Source organism: Ranitomeya variabilis, chromosome 2 (genome assembly GCF_051348905.1).
Source record: "Ranitomeya variabilis isolate aRanVar5 chromosome 2, aRanVar5.hap1, whole genome shotgun sequence".
Classification (NCBI taxonomy): Eukaryota; Metazoa; Chordata; class Amphibia; order Anura; family Dendrobatidae; genus Ranitomeya; species Ranitomeya variabilis.
The window spans coordinates 886,124,656-886,144,615 of record NC_135233.1 but is presented as its reverse complement, the minus strand read 5'-3'; the positions used below and the strand labels follow the sequence as shown (position 1 = coordinate 886,144,615).

The following is a 19,960-nucleotide window of genomic DNA, read 5'->3' as shown; positions in this document are numbered from 1 at the left end:
AACAGGTCAATTTGCAAGTGCCCAGGTTAGCCAAGATTTAAGCTTAATATTCTAGATGCAAGCATCGCTACAACTTGGTCCACTCAACGCAATGCATGTACAGTTTTTACCTTCCTGCAGAGGAGTGGAGCATTTCACCACTTACACACTGCATCATCATTAGATCCCAAGTAAGTGAACACAAGGCTAGAATATACACTTCATTTTCTATTTTGCCTAACACAAATGGTGATTTTAATTTGCACAATATCACCTACAAAACTTAAGCCAAAAATACAGAGTAAATACACCAATTAACATGCAAATTTATGTGCAATGTGGCAACTTTGCAGTTAAGCGAAATATAGATTGTTGGGTCAGGGTCTAGCACAAATGCACTTTATTGAATAAATACACATTTAACAATTATAGGCATTTTAATTTAGTAAACTCTACATCTGTAATGTACATTAAAGGCGTATATGCCAATTTAACATAATTGGCTGATTTGATGCAGCACTTATATTTTTTAGTCCGTAAGTAATTTATTAAATGATGAAGAACATCAAATACAACCACCTCTCTAACACAACTAAATAAATGTTGAACACAAAAATGTAAAGACCCCATTGCTTTAGAGTCCACCCCAACAGTCTAAACTCTGGAAATAGAATAAAGCCCACAGCCTTTTTTCCACAGAAGGCGACTAATGTCGCTTTGCTTATCAAAAAAAATCTGTATTTCTGATCCGTCATAAGCACCGAGACAAGATTCAATATAATTTTCCAAAGAAAAGCACAATGCACGTCGTGATTCGCCAATTCAGCAACAGCGAGTACGGCATTCAAAATAAATCTCATCCCAGGGATCAAATAAGGTCAGCCACATTCATCGGCATCTCCTCCACTGTAGTATTGTAGAAAGTCTCAATATCACGAAGAATTCTCTTATCCTCCTCTGTAACAAAGTTTATAGCCACACCTTTTCTACCAAAACGCCCTCCACGGCCAATCCTGGAAAGCAAAAAACAGGGTTAAAAAGGGACACTGAAACATTCCCCAATTAGGACAATTAAAATACATTACACATTAATACAATACAGAATACTTGTTTCACGAGGCTCCATTCCTGGGAAGGTTAATAGGTTACCACCACTGTAAAACCCAGCCAATGGCATCAGTAGGGTGGGCTCTGACCAAGGTTGATGGCAATGTGAACATTGTAATTTCCTGTGAACCAAAAAATTATTTTGTACCACTGACAGGTGACAGCCCTGAATTCTGTGTTTCAGCCTCCATCTCTTGCAGTCTTTTAGATTACACAAACTTGCTGAGATTCCCTTTAAACTACTAATCGAAAAAAAATTAAACACTGTTGCAGAACATTACTTTGCAAATTGGCAATTTAGTCACCAATATGCCAGCGTAGCTAGGTTGCTCACATATGCCAAGTAGGAGAGCAAAGACAGGCATTGAATTTAGAGGCACTGCAGTGAAATTAGATATGCCCCTGCTGAAAGCACCTCCAACTAGGAACAAAAAAAAACAAAACCGTGAATTCCCAAAAAATGGACTGTAGTGGCTATAAACTTGTCCAGAAGAGTGTTAAGGGGCTGTCCACTGCTTCACAAGAGCCATGTAAAAGCGCACCAACACCACTGGAATGGTGCTGGCACTGGGAGGAGGTAAACATGGAGAACAACACTGCTGAGCATAATGTAATCGGTCCTGCAACTTTAGATCCATCTCACTTATTGGAAGCCTATAGCATTCACTGCCAGGGAGTATGTGTGCTGTACTGACTGCAAACCAGAATCTTGGAGACCAGATCCAATACAGAAACTATCATACAAAAGAATCTGCAGAAACCAAAATACCACATTAGGCCTTGTTCACACAGCTTTGCAGCATTTTCTTCTGCTGCCCAAGCCTGCTTACTGTAAGGACAATGCATTCAAAATGCAAGGTGTTTTGGAGTGTAGTAAATATGCAATTCATCTATAGTACATACTAGAGTGGCATTTATTCAGCATAACCAATTTACTGCGTCTGCTTGCTTTGGGTGAAAGTTGCTGAAAATAATGAAATGCTACTGTGCTCAAATTCAGGTGAGGGGTGGGGGAGGAATAAATTGAGTGCAAGATTTCTGAACCCTTGTAAGCACTGTAAAATCTAGCTTTACTGCATAAAAAAAGCTGCAAAACACTGTTCACATCAACTTAGACATGCATAGCAAGAACTGGCAGACTTGGGTCTAAGGCTGGGATTCCATTTATCAGTTGGGCAATGACAGAGCCTGGAGTAGACCGATACAATGTCCATAAATGGATTGGAAACAGCTTTCTGATCTGGCTCTAAAGCAATCTAGTGCAACACTTCATGTGCCAGACAAATAGGAATGATTCTATAGCATCTATCATTTCCTTGCTGGCATTTTATTCGTACCTTGCAGGATGAGACTTTTACAGAGCCAGATGGGACACATTTGGAGATGGAGAGAGTGCACCATTATATGGTGGTGACCAAAGAGGGTTAATACCTAGTGAGATAAGTTAATGTTGCAGTTACACCCAGTAGCGTTTGATATATTCTTAGTGCTCGAGACAGTTTTAGGCCTTATATGACCTCAGCATGGCAGTATTTTAGAATCCAAATTATGTTTGAAGTTCCACAAGTTTGGTCATTAGACCTGCAGCCAGACCAGGAAGTAGGCCTGTAATACGGAAATGAAAATATGGCCATCTTATGGTTGTCTGAGGCCTTGTACTGTGCTGGAAATTCTAGGTTTTGCATTATGAACAAACTAGCAATTTACTCTAGTGGCAGCTGTAAGCAGGGTTTCCTCTAGCAGTCAGGAGACCCTCCATGCATTACATGGATGGCCATCATTTGTATAATAGTTTTCAACTACAGCAGCAGGGAATGTGAACACCAAGCAGCAGTGCTTTATAAGCCAATTGCTTTACTGTGTACAGTGCTGTGGAGTCAGTAAGGCAACCCTTAGGGTACTGTCACACATTGGCACTTTGATCGCTACGACGGTACGATCTGTGACGTTCCAGCGATATCCATACGATATCGCTGTGTCTGACACGCAGCAGCGATCAGGGATCCTGCTGAGAATCGTACGTCGTAGCAGATCGTTTGGAACTTTCTTTCGTCGCTGGATCTCCCGCTGTCATCACTGGATCGGTGTGTGTGACAGCGATCCAGCGATGCGTTCGCTTGTAACCAGGGTAAACATCGGGTTACTAAGCGCAGGGCCGCGCTTAGTAACCCGATGTTTACCGTGGTTACCAGCGTAAAAGTAAAAAACCAAACAGTACATACTTACATTCCGGCGGCGTTCTGCTTCTCTGCACTGTGAGCGCCGGCCAGCCGGAAAGCGAGCAGTGGTGACGTCACCGCTGTGCTTTCCGGCTGGCACAGACAGTGGAGAGAAGCAGAACGCCGGGGGACAGACACCGGAATGTGAGTATGTACGGTTTTTTTTTACTTTTACGCTGGTAACCACGGTAAACATCGGGTTACTAAGCGCGGCCCTGCGCTTAGTAACCCGATGTTTACCCTGGTTACCTGGGGACTTCGGCATCGTTGGTCGCTGGAGAGCTGACTGACAGCTCCCCAGCGACCACAATCACTTACCAACGATCACGGCCAGGTCGTATCGCTGGTCGTGATCGTTGGTAAATCGTTTTGTGTGACAGTACCCTTAGACTCAATTTCCCCAACTCCACAGCACTGTCTCACTACTGAGCATGTACATAAAGTGCAGCAGATTCATCTCCACTAAAAAGCAGAGATCATTACATCAGGAATAGAATATTTTATACCTTTCCCAAATTCTTCAGCATATCAGTCTTCGAGTACACATTTTAACAGCAAAGGCCAAGGCATTAATACCAAGAATAATTAAGTTGATTCTAGAATCAAGTAGAATTAGCAGCAGTTGGAAATGATGAAGTGCATTACCTTTACAAGCATTAGTCCATGCTTCACTGGCCGCCCTCAGCTCACAGCCAGATGTGCAAATTCTCTGATTGAGAAAACACACCTCTTCCACAGGCCATTCTCAGCAGTGTCCTGGAGCAACTGTAGTCTGCTCCTCAACTATTTAAACATAAAAGTTTCATAAAAATTTTGCCTGGGTATTTAGGGAAAGTCATTAAAAAAAAAAATAGATTAAAGATTGTTTGAGACCAAGCGTCCCCATCTGCCGAGAGAGTCAGAACAAATAGGGATAGTAGGAAACAATTTATTATTTGCAGGGGGAACGACAGAACAGCACTTAACAGCTATACTGTAACTTATCCTGCATAATTAATGCTTCCTTCAGGGATATACCATCAGAAAGTAGTTAATGCTTTGGCACAGACCTTGCTGTATTTGACAGCTTGGAGAACTGCCTTAATGCAATACACAACCAGCTCAGTTGCTGCATGGATAGCATATATAGTGCAGCCAAGACTGATACAAACCTGTGAATGTAGTTTTCACGGTTGGTTGGAAGGTCGTAGTTTATAACTAGGGAAACTTGCTGCACATCTATACCACGTGCCTAAAACAAAGAACATTAGAGGATTTGATTACAGCAATTTGTATCTTTAGGTTACATAACCTTAAGGCTAAGTGCACACGTTGCAGAATTGCCACGGAAATTTCCGCGGCAATTCTGCAACTCCTGCCACGGGTATATTGCATGCGGAATTGGCATGCATATTCCCGCTAAAAACTAGCATTTTGCAAGCATAATTAGCTTGCAGAATGCTAGCATTTTCCCAGCGATCTGTAGCATCGCTTGGAAAACTGATTGACAGTGTTTGACAAGTGTGACCAACTTTTTACTATTGATGCAGCATGAATAGTAAAAGATAGAATGTTAATATAAAAAAATATGGTTATTCTCACCTTCCGCAGACAGCTGATCTCAGCGGCTTTTGTTCTTAGATGCTTTGTGTGCAGGACCTTCGATGACGTCGCGGTCATGTGACGTCATTGCGGTCATGTGACCGTGACGTCATCGCAGGTCCTTCACACAGCATCGCTGGGAACGGAAGTGGCCACGTGCACCGCTGAGAGGCGGGAAGACTCCGGGGCCATCGAAGGTGATTATATCACGATTTTTTTAATTTTTTTTTAACAATTATATGGTGCCCACTCTGTGGAGGAAAGTCTCCTCTCCTCCACCCTGGGTACCAACTGCACATGATCTGCTTACTTCCCGTATGGTGGGCATAGCCCCTTGCGGGAAGTAAGCAGATCAATGCATTCCTAGGTGTGCGGAATCCCCGCTATTCCGCAAATTTAATTAACATGCTGCTTTTTTTCTGGAATGCGATTCCGCTCAGGAAAAAAATGCAGATTGCATTCTATTAAATAGGATGCTTAATGTGAGTGTTTTTTTAGCGAAAAATCTGCTACGTGTGCACACAGCCTAAATACAAGAGTTGCAAAAGCAGTCTGTCAGCTACAGCAAAATGGTAAACTAAAGATTACAATGAATCACTGTTTACACGTCACCAACTTACCAGCAAATCAGTAGTTATTAACACCCGACTAGATCCAGATCTAAACTCCCTCATAATGACATCTCGCTCCTTCTGGTCCATGTCACCATGCTGTCAAGGAGATAAGGAGTTAGTTTATAATAACCCCACAATGACAACTGTATGAGACCAAGCGTCCCTGCCTGCCACAATGATCAGTCAGGGATAGTAGGAAACATGTTCATGTCAGCAGGGGGAACGACAACAGAGCACCACACTGCCATGTTGTAACTTAACCTGCTAGTGTGTTTTTTACTGCTTACCAAAGCAGATACTGTAAAGTCTCTGGCATGCATTTTTTCAGTAAGCCAATCAACCTTTCTCCTGGTATTCAAAAATATAACAGCTTGTGTGATAGTCAAAGTCTCATATAGGTCACACAGGGTATCCAACTTCCATTCCTTAGAAAAAAAAAAAAAATTAAAAGTAAGACCCAGTTTAGGATTCTAAACCGTAAAGCAATAAAGTTAAAGATCTTACCTCTCGTTCAACATTAATGTAAAACTGCTTAATACCCTCTAAGGTTAATTCCTCCTTTTTAACAAGGATGCGAATCGGATCCCTCATGAACTTTTTGGTCACTTCCAACACATCGGTTGGCATGGTGGCAGAAAGAAGGACAACCTAGAGGACATAAAATATTTTACCACAAGACCAGAGTTGTATTTTGTAGGCCCTGAAATGAGTTGTGTCATTCTTGGATTATACCAGACAATATAGCAGTTTATGTACTAACCTGAATATTTGTGCTCAATTTTTGAAAGATCTCATATATTTGATCCTTAAAACCACGGCTCAACATTTCATCAGCTTCATCCAAAACAAACATTTTTATCCATTTTGGGGCTGAAAGTAAAATGGTCTCTTGTTACTTGAAGTTAGAAAGCACTCATTGGTATTAATAAATGTTAAGTATTACTTACATAAATAACGTCTATTCAACATGTCAAACACACGGCCAGGAGTGCCCACAACAATATGAGGCGCTTCTGCCTGTAGTTTCTGCATTTCATTGCGAACATTTGTGCCTCCAATGCAAGCATGGCATGTTGCACCCATGTAGTCACCCAGGGCAAGAATGACCTTTTGAATCTAAAAAATAAATGAATAACCTTATGAGAAGGTAGTGAGAAGTTACCAATTTGTCTCTTTACAAATGTATATCTCCATATAAAAAATACCATTTGCAGTGTTAACACGGAGCAGCAACATCGAGTAGCCAAGACTTCAGTCATTACCCATGGTGCCCAGACCTACATCAACAGCTTAAACCTTTAAGGCTAGCCCACTGCCTAAAGCCATTAGTTTACCCCCCTGCAGATCTTTTAACACATTTCCTCAGTATAGAGAGATTGAATCATAATTAAAAGCGGACTTCAAACTAATGTATGGCTGCAGCCAGTGTACCAGTCTAGCAAGTTCATGTGCAGATAACTGGTCCCAGTGGATCACACCCTGGTCACAGGAAGGATTTGAAGCACACTAGAGCGTGTGAACATTAACAAGTACACCTTTAGACAAGACATGCAAGTGTAGGATCCGTTATAGAAATGATCAAGTGCGTCATGAAGAGTGTTCTGCCCACCCATGCACCTCTACAAAAATCTATTCTGTATCAAGAAATATAAAGCATGCCCTATACCAAGAACAGATCACAAACCACTACTGCCTGAATGCAGGCTGGGGTTACCCCCCACAGGTTGCGATATGACAAAAGATGTACCACTACTGCATCTAAAATGCTGTGCAAGACCAATTACAGCTCAATAGAAGATTGTCAGTCATCAGATCTGTTTCCACTTGACAGTGCTTGTAAGACTTCAAGTACCAACATCAGCGACATATGGAGTGCAATAAATATACTGATGTGGGACAGCTTACTTAAACCAAAACACTTCCATTCTCGGGAAATCTATGGCTACCTCTAGGATATGGGGTTACATATATGGCCATTTTTACACTGCATAGACATTTTGGGAGGATTTGCGCTAGCCTGCACAGCTAGGAATATGCTACATACTACTGGAACTCCTATGCATATAAGGCCCTTGAACATGAGTCATGAGATCCAAAAATCAATTCAGGTCCCAGTCACACAGACCAAGGGAACACATGAAGCCAGCTTTTGGTGGGCAGACATGGCACCTTCAGTGGTACTGGCTAATGATCAAGGATAAGCATTGTGTTTAATCATCCAATTCTTTATTCTCCAAAGAGAAGCTGCTGTCCATAGTGTGCCAATAGCATGAAAGTGTAAAAGCATAGTAACAGGGTTGTTCTGAAATGCATTGGCTAAACAAGTATTTGGCCAATAACCATCTACCGTGTACATCCACCTTAAACCACTGAATGATAAGCGTGACACTAGAACAAGTATTTTGTAAGTGACATGCAAAGACCACGAGATGAAAAGTCCATCTTAACATTTGCACACTGCAGTTTCCATACTACACAACTGCATAGCAAGTTTTTGTAGAATTAGACTAACATACTTGTCACAGCATACTACGGTACTTAAAAATTCAAGTCGTTGGATTATAAGTGGAGAACCATTATGACAATATGAGGCCAGTGAAGCCATCTGCACTCACAGTTGTGGAATCTGAAACTTTTGCAGCACACAGTCGCAAGCTACCCTGTCAATACCTGTTGAGCCAGTTCTCTTGTGGGAGCCAATACTAGTGCTTGGGTCTCCTTGAGCTCAATCTCCAGCTGCTGCAGGATGGAAATGGCAAATGTGGCTGTCTTGCCAGTACCTGACTGAGCTTGAGCAATCACATCATACCCTAAAAAGAGTAGGGAGACATTTAATGTTCCCAAATATTACCTGGTTGTGTAACCCAAGACAATTTTAACAAGTGATCAGAAAGAAAGCTCTCTCCATTTCAGGTCAGTCCCGAAAGATGTAACCATCATTTCACTTGTCTAGGATCATACAAGGAATCTGGAAACCTTTAGTTTTCCATAAATATATACAAGCTTTTATGAATCATACAAACCTTTAATGCAGGGGATAATGGCCCTTTGCTGAATGGCAGAAGGTTTTTCAAAACCATAAGCATAGATTCCTCTGAGAAGAGATTCTTTTAGGTTCATGTCATCAAAGTTGTCAACAATTTCATTCCAGTTGCTCTGTAAGAAAAGATTAATTTAGCCTATATTGGTTAATAACCATCAAACAAGAACATATATCCTATACCAACCTCAATGACACCATCGGGGTCCATTCCTTCAGGGCCGCCATGGTCTCTAAAAATAAAGAATGACATTTGAGCAGCTAAGTGATGGAGCCTTACAGTGATCACCCAAGCAAAGCACAGACAAGGCCAGACTACACTACAGCTTTAAGGGTATGTGCACACGTCCGGATTTCTTGCAGAAATTTCCTGAAGAAAACCGGAAATTTTCTGCAAGAAATCCGCTTTGTTTTTTTGCGTTTTTTGTAGCATTCTGCAAGCGTAATTAGCTTGCAGAATGCTAAAGTTTTCCAAGCGATCTGTAGCATCGCTTGGAAAACTGACTGACAAGTTGGTCACACTTGTCAAACATACTGTTTGACAAGTGTGACCAACTTTTTACTATAGATGCTGCTTATGCAGCTTCTATAGTAAAAGATAGAATGTTTAAAAAATAATAAAAAAAATGCTTATACTCACCTGCAGACAGCTGATCTCCTCACCGGCGTCCGTTCGTATAGATGGTATGAGCACGCAGGACCTTCCATGACCTCGGTCACGTGAGCGGTCACATGACCGGTCTCGACCAATCACAAGACAGTGACGTCATCGCAGGTCCTTCACCGCACACCAGCTACAGGAACCGAAGCGGCAGCATGCAGCGGTGAGGCGGGAAGACATCGAAGGTGAGTATAGGACTATTTTTTATTTTAATTCTTTTTTTTTGACCAATTATATGGTGCCCAGTCCGTGGAGGAGAGTCTCCTCTCCTCCACCACCCTGGGTACCAACCGCACATGATCTGCTTACTTCCCGTATGGTGTGCACAGCCCCGTGCGGAAAGTATGCAGATCAATGCACTCCTAGGTGTGCAGAATCCCCGCAATTCCGCATTTTTAATGAACATGTTGCTTTTTTTTCCCGCGGAAAAAAATGCAACATTTGCACAAGAAATGCAGAATACACTGTAAATAATAGGAGGCATATGTGAGCGTTTTTTTTGCGTTTTTATCACGTTTTTATAGCGAAAAACGAAAAAAAAAAACGCAAAAAATTTGGTCCGCCTGTGTAAGGCTATGTGCACACGTTCAGTATTTTGTGGGTTTTTTTGCTATAAAAACGCGAAAAAAAGCTTACATATGCCTCCCATTTTTTTAAGTGTATTACGCATTTCTTGTGCAAATGTTTTTTTCCCGTGAAAAAAAAACAAAACAACATGTTCATTAAATTTGCGGAATTACAGGGATTCTGCACACCTAGGAATGCATTGATCTGCCTACTTCCCGCACAGGGCTGTGCCCACCATGCGGGAAGTAAGCAGATTATGTGCGGTTGGTACCCAGGGTGGAGGAGAGGAGACTCCTCCACGGACTGGGCACCATATAATTGGTAAAAAAAAAAAAAATAATAAAAAAAATAAAAAATAGTCATATACTCACCTTCAATGGCCCCGGAGCCTTCCCGCCTCTCAGCGGTGCATGCTGCCGCTTCCGTTCCTATAGATGGTGTGGTGAAGGACCTGCGATGACGTCGCGACGTCATCGAAGGTCCTGCACACACCATCTATAGGAACAGACGCCGCTGAGGAGATCGGCTGTCTGCAGAGGGCGAGTAACCATTTTTTAATTTTTTTTATTATTTTTAAACATTTTTACTATTGATGCTGCATAAGCAGCATCTATAGTAAAAAGTTGGTCACACTTGTCAAACAGTACGTTTGACAAGTGTGACCAACCTGTCAGCGAAATTAGCTTGCAGAATGCTAAAGTTTTCCAAGCGATCTGTAGCATCGCTTGGAAAACTTTAGCATTCTACAAACTAATTTCGCTTGCAAAATGCTAAAAAAAACACAACGAAAAAAGGCAAAAAAAAAAAAAGCGGATTTCTTGCAGAAAATTTCAGCAAGAAATCCTGACGTGTGCACATACCCTAAATAAGCAAATGGCTATGCTGCTGAAGTTGGTTTCTTAGGCTGGTTTCACACTTGCGTTTTGATCTGCAGCGTTTTAGCGTTTTGACGCGTGCGTTCATTTGTAGAAATGCAATATGTAGTAATTTCTAGTGGCGGTTTTTTTGCCGCAAAAAAAAAAAAAAACCACATGCGTTTATTCGCGGCAAAAAAATGCATTGCTGTCTATGTAAACGCATGCGTTTTTAAGCACGTGTTTGCTTGCGTTAAAAACGCATGCGTTTTTACCGAAAAACACAAGAAAAATCAAGAAAACCCTAACCCTAAACACAAGAAAAACCAAGAAAACCCTAACCCTAGGGTTACTAGGGATCCTAACCCTAAACCTAACCCTAAGGTTAGGATCCCTAGTAACCCTAGGGATCCTAACCCTAAACCTAACCCTAAGGTTAGGATCCCTAGTAACCCTAGGGATCCTAACCCTAAACCTAACCCTAAGGTTAGGATCCCTAGTAACCCTAGGGATCCTAACCCTAAACCTAACCCTAAGGTTAGGATCCCTAGTAACCCTAGGGATCCTAACCCTAAACCTAACCCTAAGGTTAGGATCCCTAGTAACCCTAGGGATCCTAACCCTAAACCTAACCCTAAGGTTAGGATCCCTAGTAACCCTAGGGATCCTAACCCTAAACCTAACCCTAAGGTTAGGATCCCTAGTAACCCTAGGGATCCTAACCCTAACCCTAGGGATCCTAACCCTAACCCTAGGGATCCTAACCCTAACCCTAGGGATCCTAACCCTAACCCTAGGGATCCTAACCCTAACCCTAGGGATCCTAACCCTAACCCTAGGGATCCTAACCCTAACCCTAGGGATCCTAACCCTAACCCTAGGGATCCTAACCCTTAGGGTTAGGGTTTGGATCCCTAGGGTTAGGGTACCGTCACACAGTGCCATTTTCATCGCTACGACGGCACGATTCGTGACGTTGCAGCGTCGTATGATTATCGCTCCAGCGTCGTAGACTGCGGTCACACGTTGCAATACACGGCGCTGGAGCGATAATTTCACGACGTATTTGCGATGTAGAAGCCGTTGGTTACTGTGCGCACATCGTACACAACCTGTGTCACACGATGCAATCATGCCGCCACAGCGGGACACTAGACGACGAAAGAAAGTTTCAAACGATCTGCTACGACGTACGATTCTCAGCGGGGATCCGGATCGCAGTAGCGTGTCAGACACAACGATATCGTAACGATATCGCTAGAATGTCACGAATCGTGCCGTCGTAGCGATGAAAATGGCACTGTGTGACGGTACCCTTAGGGGTAGGATCCTTAGGATTAGGATCCCTTTATCACCTTGATGGTGGGGGGGGGGGGGGGGGGGGGGTGGCTTATCAGTGACCTGGTGACCAGGACATTCTAATAAAAAGCTACCCCTAACCCTAGGGATCCTAACCCTATCCCTAGCTAATTCTATTAGTGTTTTCTAGTTGATTTTGATGATTGGCAGCTGTCACACTTCTCAGCATGCGTTTCAAAAACGCAAACGTGGGAAAAAAAACGCATGTAAATGCGGGAAAACGCCGTGTTTTCCCGCTTTTTTTGGCGCAAAAACGCATGCGTCTAAAAAACGCAGCGTTTGCACGAGTTCTCACCACATGCGTTTTTTAAAAAAACGCTGCAGATCAAAACGCAAGTGTGAAACCAGCCTTATTCTGCATTTTTTTCTGATTTTTACAAGTTTAACCTTTGTCCGGCTGAGTATGTACAATCGTAACTATTCTGTTTTAAAATTGCAATAACTTTTTCGAAAAGCCGTAGAGGGCTGAAATTGTGACATCGCTGCAGTTTTGGTCCAGAATATATTGGCCAAATTTCAATAAAATATCTCCACCCCCTTCTGAGATAAGGGGGTCGAGATTTTTGCATCCATAACAAGCTGCGTAAGTACAAATGTACCCTCATATTTTGAATAAAGATAATGCAAGGAAAAGAATATTTTTTTTAATGATAATGCCATTTTATTATTATTATAAACAAGTAAAAAAAAACTGTTCATTTACATTATAAAAGAAAATGTAAGAAACCTTTTTTATTGAGTTATATGGCATGGCATCCCGCGGCCATTTTCCTGAAGCCCCGGGCAGCAGAGCGCTCCATCTGCGCACACGCAGCCTCAGGAAGATGGCCGCCCACACCGATCACCAGGGGAATAGCGCAGATCGCGCTCTTTTTCCTCACCTGTGCAGTGGATTCGGCAGTTGGGCATGCGCAAACCACTACGCCACCAATGGAAAAATAAGCAAGATCTGGGGTAAGAAACAGCGATGTCACCACGCCCATTTGACCAGACCAGCCTGATTGACAGGCGAAAACGGCGACTTTGGTAATGTATTTCGGCAGCATAGGTGGGGAATCAGGGTACACAAAATACACTATTGTAACGCACAGCTCAGGCACTATTTAACGGTATTTTTATCTCATACGGAAAAAACGGGGTGACAGGTTCCCTTTAGTTGACAACATAAGTGAGCAGTAACAACACTGGCCAATAGATATCAGTTTAACATTTGTAGCTGAATGAACTTTAGTTTCTGAAACCAAGTAAAGGAGAAAGTCTTCCCACAGTGGAGGTATATATGAAGGTACAATTGTACCTCTGCAGCCTGTTAACGTTGTAAAATTATGCAGCCTGACGAAGGTTAACAAAAATAAGTGATAAAATCTAATGCAGTGAGGGGTCCGGATGTGAATACACTTAGTCAGCTAGAAAAATTAAAACTGACATCAAACGTCTTTGGGCCACTGATCTCAATGCAGACAGTGATGCTCCTCATCAAGTTTAGGTCACCTCAGCATGATGCCAGAACCCATTTGGGCCAAAACTTGCATCAAAGTAGACAAATAGCCAATTCTCTTAGATTGAATAAGTAACTTGTGTAATTAAGGGGTTAAGTGACCGTGGGCAACTGAACTCACCACAGCCTTGTGTAAACTGGTTCTGTGCTTTGGAATTGGCAATTTGCCAATTTTCATACCAATTCTGATGCCCAGAACCCATTTGAACAAGGCTGTATTGACATGGATTTGTTGTGCGGTAAATCTATAAGGCTAGGTTCACATTGCGTTAATGGGTGTCCGCTAGCAGACTCCGTTACATGGCGAAATTGTCGCAATTAACGCCATGTAACGGGTCCGTTAGCGCACCCATTGACAGCAATGTGCTAACGGGTCGCCAACGCATCGCTAGCGCATGCCATTTTCGGCACGCGCTAGCGATGTCCCGTTATTTTCGGACGGACCTCGAATGCTGCTTGCAGCGTCCGAGGTCCGTTCCTCGCTAGCGGGATCAGCAAAAACGAGCCCTAAAGTGACATTGCGTTAGCGCAATCCGCTAGCGTATGCGCTAAACGGATTGCCCTAACGCAATGTGAACCTAGCCTAACGGTGGTGTGAGATCAGTGGCCCAAAGTCATTTAGCCCCTTAAAAACAGCAGTTATTCAAACAGTTAAGATCAATTGCCCACTTTGATGCCGTTCTGATGCCAAGAACCTGTGGACCAGGCTAGAGTGACCTAAATGAGATGTAGGGCATCACTATATGTAATTGTTATTTGGCAACAGTGGTGCAAAGTTATTTAACCCCTTCAATAATGCTCTTCACTGCCCGCTTGGATATCCTTTTTTGGCAAGTTTAATTTTCTTGTAGCTGCTCTTTAGTGTATTCACATCAGGCAACCTCGCTGCATTGTATTTTATCAAAACAAGGCTGAAGTTGGTTTCTTATTCGGCAATTTTCTCTTTTCTGTTTTTATAGGTGTAACATAAGCATCACAGTGATAACATACAATGCAGCGAGGTGCCCTGATGTGAATACACAGAACAGCTACAAAAATTATAAACCTGGCACAAAAATGGCCATCGAAGGGTGTTAAAGGGTTAACTGACTTTGGGCCACTGATCTCACACATCAAGCTTTTGACGTCAGACAATCCGCCGAATGTTGAAAAAAAACAGATCCGTCGCAGACTGAAAAAAAGATGCGATGGTTGTGTTTTTTTATGGATCCGACTAGCATTCTGATAATTGGATTAAAGTTTTTTAAAAATTAGATAAAAATAGTGTGAAATAGGGGCAGAGCTGGGCTTTACATTAGTGCCTTTTTGGTGCCTTTACACCCCCGTTAGGCTGCCGAAATACCTTTGTGAAGTGGCCGTTTTGTCCTGTCACTCAAGTTGGTCAGGTCGGATGGGCGTGGTCACAGCGCTGTTTCTCCCCCAGATCAGGCTCATCATTACGTTGGTGGCGTAGTGGTGTGCGCATGTCCAAAGAGAAGATCCACTACCCAGGAGATTCAAAACAGCGCGGTCTTCGCTATTCGCCGTTTACCGGTGGGCGCGGCCATCTTTCCTGTGGCTGCGCGTGCGCAGATGGAGCACTCTGCTGCCCGGGGCTTCAGGAAAATGGCCGCCGCGATCTCCATCTGCGCCCGCGCAGAATCCCGCAGCCATTTTCCTGAAGCCCCGGGCAGCAGAGCACTCCATCTGCGCACACGCGGCCACAGGAAAGATGGCCGCGCCCACCGGTAAACGGCGAATAGCGAAGACCGCGCTGTTTTGAATCTCCTGGGCAGTGGATCTTCTCTTTGGACATGCGCACACCACTACGCCACCAACGTAATGATGAGCCTGATCTGGGGGAGAAACAGCGCTGTGACCACGCCCATCCGACCTGACCAACTTGAGTGACAGGACAAAACGGCCACTTCACAAAGGTATTTCGGCAGCCTAACGGGGGTGTAAAGGCACCAAAAAGGCACTAATGTAAAGCCCAGCTCTGCCCCTATTTCACACTATTTTTATCTAATTTTTAAAAAACAGGGTGATAGGTTCCCTTTAAAAAAAAATTTGGAGCATGCTCAGTTTAATAAACAAATGGAATCCGGCGCCAGGATCTGTAATTTTCTGGATTCGGCACCTTCCAGCTCCCGTTCTAGCAAAGAGCCGGAAGCGCTGACTCGGGCGCTTCCGGCTTTTTTGCTGGAGACAAAAAAAGTTAGTGTACGTTTTTTCCAGAAGCCGAAATTTCAGCCAGATCTGGAAAAAAAACAAAAAAGAAGGAACAGAAAGCCATGCGGCACAATCCAGCGCTAATACAAATGAGAAAAAAAAAAAAGCTGGATTGGGCCAGAGGGGGAAAAAAAACCATTGTTTGAAAGTAGCCTAAAGGTACCTTCACACTAAACGACTTTGCAGCGATAACGATCCGTGACGTTGCAGCGTCCTGGATAGCGATATCGTTGTGTTTGACACGCAGCAGCGATCTGGATCCTGCTGTGATATCGCTGGTCGTTGCTGAAAGTCCAGAACTTTATTTGATCGTCAGATCGGCGTGTATCGTCGTGTTTGACAGCAAAAGCAACGATGCCAGCAATGTTTTACAATGGTAACCAGGGTAAATATCGGGTTACTAAGCGCAGGGCCGCGCTTAGTAACCCGATAATTTACCCTGGTTACCATTGTAAAAGTAAAAAAAAAAAAAAACACTATACTCACCTTCTGATGTCTGTCACGTCCCCCGGCGTCCGCGCTGCTGCTCAGATTCCTGCATTGAATGTGTCAGTGCCAGCCGTAAAGCAAAGCACAGCGGTGACGTCACCGCTGTGCTTTAGGGCCGGCGCTTACACAGTGCAGGGAAGCTGAAGGCGAGGGACGTGACAGACACGGCAATGTAAGTATGTAGTGTTTGGGTTTTTTTACATTTACACTGGTAACCAGGGTAAACATCGGGTTACTAAGCGCGGCCCTGCGCTTAGTAACCCGATGTTTACCCTGGTTACCCGGGGACTTCAGCATCGTTGGTCGCTGGAGAGCTGTCTGTGTGACAGCTCTCCAGCGACGCTGCAGCGATCGGCATCGTTGTCAATATCGCTGCAGCATCACTTAATGTGACGGTACCTTAAGAATACACAGATAGTGATGCCCTGCATCAAACCCAGATCCCTCCAGCCTGGCCCAAATGGGTTCTGGGCATCATAATTGACATCAAAGTGGGCAAACAGCCCATTTTCACAGATTTGAATAAGTAACTGATGGTTTTACAGAGTTAAATGACATTATGTATTAGTGAGAGATCAGTGGCCTAAAGTCATTTAACCCCTTAAAAACACGTTACTTATTCGAATGGCCAAAATAGACTGTCCATTTTTATGCCAATTCTGGTGTCCAGAACGCAACTGGGCCAGGCTGGAGAGACCTGGTTTTGATGTAGGGCTCCCTGTTCTGTGTGTCTGCCGTGAGATATCAGTGGCCCAAAGTCATTTAACCCTTGGATTAACGCCCTTCGATGCTGACTGATGCCCATTTTATAATTTTTTTAGCTGTTTTTAAGTGTATTCACATCCGGGCACCTTGCTGCATAGTTCAGTTGTTTTGTTTTTTTATAGGTTTAACAAAGCATCACAATAATAACTATTGTGATGCTTTGTTGTTAAACCTATAAAAATAAAAAACAGAAAAAAAAACTGCCGAATAAGAAACCAGCTTCAGCCTTGTTTTTATCAGTGATTTTCTCTTGTCCAGCCTGTAAAACACAAAAAAATAAATTTGCCGAACAGACCAATTTTGGCAGTCAAATGGCTGCTTATCACTAAAAGTTTGATGAACGGAAATTGACATGTGCTTCCATGGGATGATTAAGTGAAAATAAGTTCTCACCAACCCACGGGATAGGTAATGAGTTACTGATCAGTGGCGGTGCTATGTCTGGGACCTGCACTGATTGGCAGAGCACTTATCCCTGTTATGGAGCAGCATGGCACATGCTCAAGCACTGCTCCCTCCATTCCTGATAGGGCTGCCATGTGCCAAGCTCAGCTTTTCCAGCAGCCCCATCAGGAATGGACAGAGCAGCACTTGGTCATCCCGAGAACCATTTCTTTTGTACAGATCTCAGTTTTACCAATTGATGTAGGTCTCAACAATGCATCATCTACCAATCTGCAGGTTAATAGTGATAACCCGTTTCTCCCCATAATCTTTAAAGAGAAAATTAAAGTCAAGTTTCTAATAGTAAATATGGATTGCTGTCAGTCCCAAGTTAATACTAGGAGTCAACATTGCTAAATTTGACAAAGACCATTTTTTACAACAAACTATTGTAAAGTGCCATATCTGATGAGCCCTCCCCACTAACTGTCAGCGTCCCAGCCCATTTCACACACTACATGGCAGCACACTGCAGTATAAAGCATGGTGGACACGAGGCACATGGAGCAGCGATCCAGCCCAACTATACAAGTGATCAGTAAGTTATGTTTTCTCCATTTCAGGTCAGTCCCGAAAGATGGTAACCATCATCTCACTTGTCCCACCGGGCTTGGACTACTGCCCTCCCCAGCCAGTGCCGCAGTGTGCACAGGTACCAAGTCCCCGGCAGCGCCAGGCCCCGCATGTACGGGCGCCCCCTACCGCGCCGGCAGCGCCAGGCCCCGCATGTACGGGCGCCCCCTACCGCGCCGGCAGCGCCAGGCCCCGCATGTACGGGCGCCCCCTACCGCGCCGGCAGCGCCAGGCCCCGCATGTACGGGCGCCCCCTACCGCGCCGGCAGCGCCAGGCCCCGCATGTACGGGCGCCCCCTACCGCGCCGGCAGCGCCAGGCCCCGCATGTACGGGCGCCCCTCTCTCGTCCCTTCCCCCTCAGAATTTAGCTCGGGCGGTAACCAAGGCCGACTCCTCAGTAGTGACGTGTCCCGTAGAACTCCGTAGGCCTCAATAATAAGCAGCACCACACTGCGTGCAGCACAGCCATACACCCCACTACTGGGCCGACACTACCCGTCTGTGAGCAGTGACGGCCCCAGCAGGAAACGCCACAGGCAATAGTGCCTGGAAGCATGCGAGAGCAGACGTCATAAAACTCACCTGGAATAATCCGCAGAGCCGCTTGACATGATCCACACACGCTCCAGAACTCAACAGGAAAGGACTAGCAGAGGGGGGCGCCCGCCATTTATATATCCGGAACTACATTTCTGAACGGCGCAAGGATACCGCGACTGTGATAGAAAGTCTCTAGCGCACTTCTACCTCATACCCCAACTTGACGCTAGTGTATTCCCGAGAATTGATATGTAAAACTGTTCCCTGATACGTTCGTCTTGTAGAACCCATTCCTTCAAGGCAAATGGAACTTTTTTCTTATGGCACTCTTTCCATATGGCGGAAAGATATTGCAGCAAATGGTGAGTAGGTTATAGGTCTCTGAGATGCACGGGGTTTCCCTCCCGGCCCCTGCAGAATTGACTAGTAAAGCTCCGCCTTCTTTGCGGCCTGGTTGGTGACGTATCTCACAGGGGCGGGGCACAGTCGGATAATAATAGTTGTCACATTGTGAGCAGTAGTGAGGCGGCGGCCGGTGCTGGAGTCACGGAGCTCCTCGTGTTACAGGCGACCTACAGAGGACGTGACCCTGCACAGTGCCGGTCCTATGTGCAACACGTCACGTGGGAAGACGGGGTTTTTTTTGCAACTTCTTTCCACCTGTTGGAAAAACGCATGCGGTAATAGCGTGGACTGCTCGTGAGGGTATGTGCACACGTTCAGGAATGTCTGCAGAATTTTCCTGAACAAAACCAGACTTTTTCTGCAGAAAATCTGCATGCGTTTTTTTCCGTTTTTTTCCGGAGCTTTCCAATACAATAATATAGCTGCAAAAACGCGAAAAATCTGCAAAATTATTGAACATGCTGTGTTTTTTACCGCGAAAAAAAAATGCATCGCGGTAAAAAACGCAGCATGTGCACAAAAAATGACGGGATGCTTAACGTATGCATTTTTTTAGCGGCCGAAAAAACACGAAAAATCCAGAACGTGTACACATAGCGTTTACTGTCACCAATAATCTTTACAAATCAGTGGAAAAATATATCTTTGAGTGTAAAATGAAAAATAACTGAAATAATGTTTCATTACTAGTCACACCTTTACACTAAGGGTTAGTCCACACTGAGGCTACGGTCACACTTTGCGGTTTTTACCGCGGATCCGCGGCGTTTTTGACGCTGCGGATCTGCAGCAGTTTTCCATGCGGTCTCCAGTACCATGTAAACCTATGGAAAACCAAATCCGCTGTGCACATGCTGCGGAAAAAAACATGCGGAAAAAAACATGCGGAAACGCAGCGTTTTTCTGCAGCATGTCAATTCTTTGTGCGGATCTGCAGCGTTTCTGCACCCATTGACTTGTATTGAGTCGGGCACTTCCGCAGCAAAACCGCAGATATAAAAAAGATCTGCGGTTTAGCTGTGGTGAAACGCTGCAGATCGGGAGGGGGGAAGA

General features: G+C 44.2%; 1 protein-coding gene and 4 non-coding genes across 6 annotated transcripts; all 5 read right to left on the bottom strand.

Moving 5' to 3' along the window:
* Positions 1-362: 362 nt before the first annotated feature.
* EIF4A2 (eukaryotic translation initiation factor 4A2) lies at positions 363-18,651 on the bottom strand. Of its 2 annotated transcripts, XR_013221882.1 has the most exons (12): positions 18,545-18,651; positions 8,728-8,773; positions 8,524-8,656; positions 8,171-8,310; positions 6,448-6,616; positions 6,261-6,370; positions 6,005-6,148; positions 5,788-5,925; positions 5,507-5,596; positions 4,457-4,536; positions 3,951-4,088; positions 363-992 (listed from the first exon to the last, which is right to left on the bottom strand). XR_013221882.1 is itself a non-coding variant. In XM_077290421.1 (11 exons), the coding sequence occupies exons 1-11, from the start codon at positions 18,571-18,573 to the stop codon at positions 848-850; spliced, it is 1,224 nt and encodes a 407-aa protein (XP_077146536.1). In that variant the 5' UTR covers positions 18,574-18,651; the 3' UTR covers positions 363-847. The 2 variants fall into 2 exon arrangements, 1 of the variants encoding a protein (XP_077146536.1); XM_077290421.1 differs by lacking the exon at positions 3,951-4,088.
* Positions 4,168-4,296, bottom strand: LOC143810799 (small nucleolar RNA SNORA63). The gene has a single exon (XR_013223183.1). It is a non-coding gene; the product is annotated as a small nucleolar RNA SNORA63 (small nucleolar RNA).
* Positions 5,644-5,767, bottom strand: LOC143810800 (small nucleolar RNA SNORA63). The gene has a single exon (XR_013223184.1). It is a non-coding gene; the product is annotated as a small nucleolar RNA SNORA63 (small nucleolar RNA).
* On the bottom strand, positions 8,381-8,447 carry LOC143810861 (small nucleolar RNA SNORD2). The gene has a single exon (XR_013223239.1). It is a non-coding gene; the product is annotated as a small nucleolar RNA SNORD2 (small nucleolar RNA).
* Positions 17,918-17,986, bottom strand: LOC143810860 (small nucleolar RNA SNORD2). The gene has a single exon (XR_013223238.1). It is a non-coding gene; the product is annotated as a small nucleolar RNA SNORD2 (small nucleolar RNA).
* Positions 18,652-19,960: the final 1,309 nt, after the last annotated feature.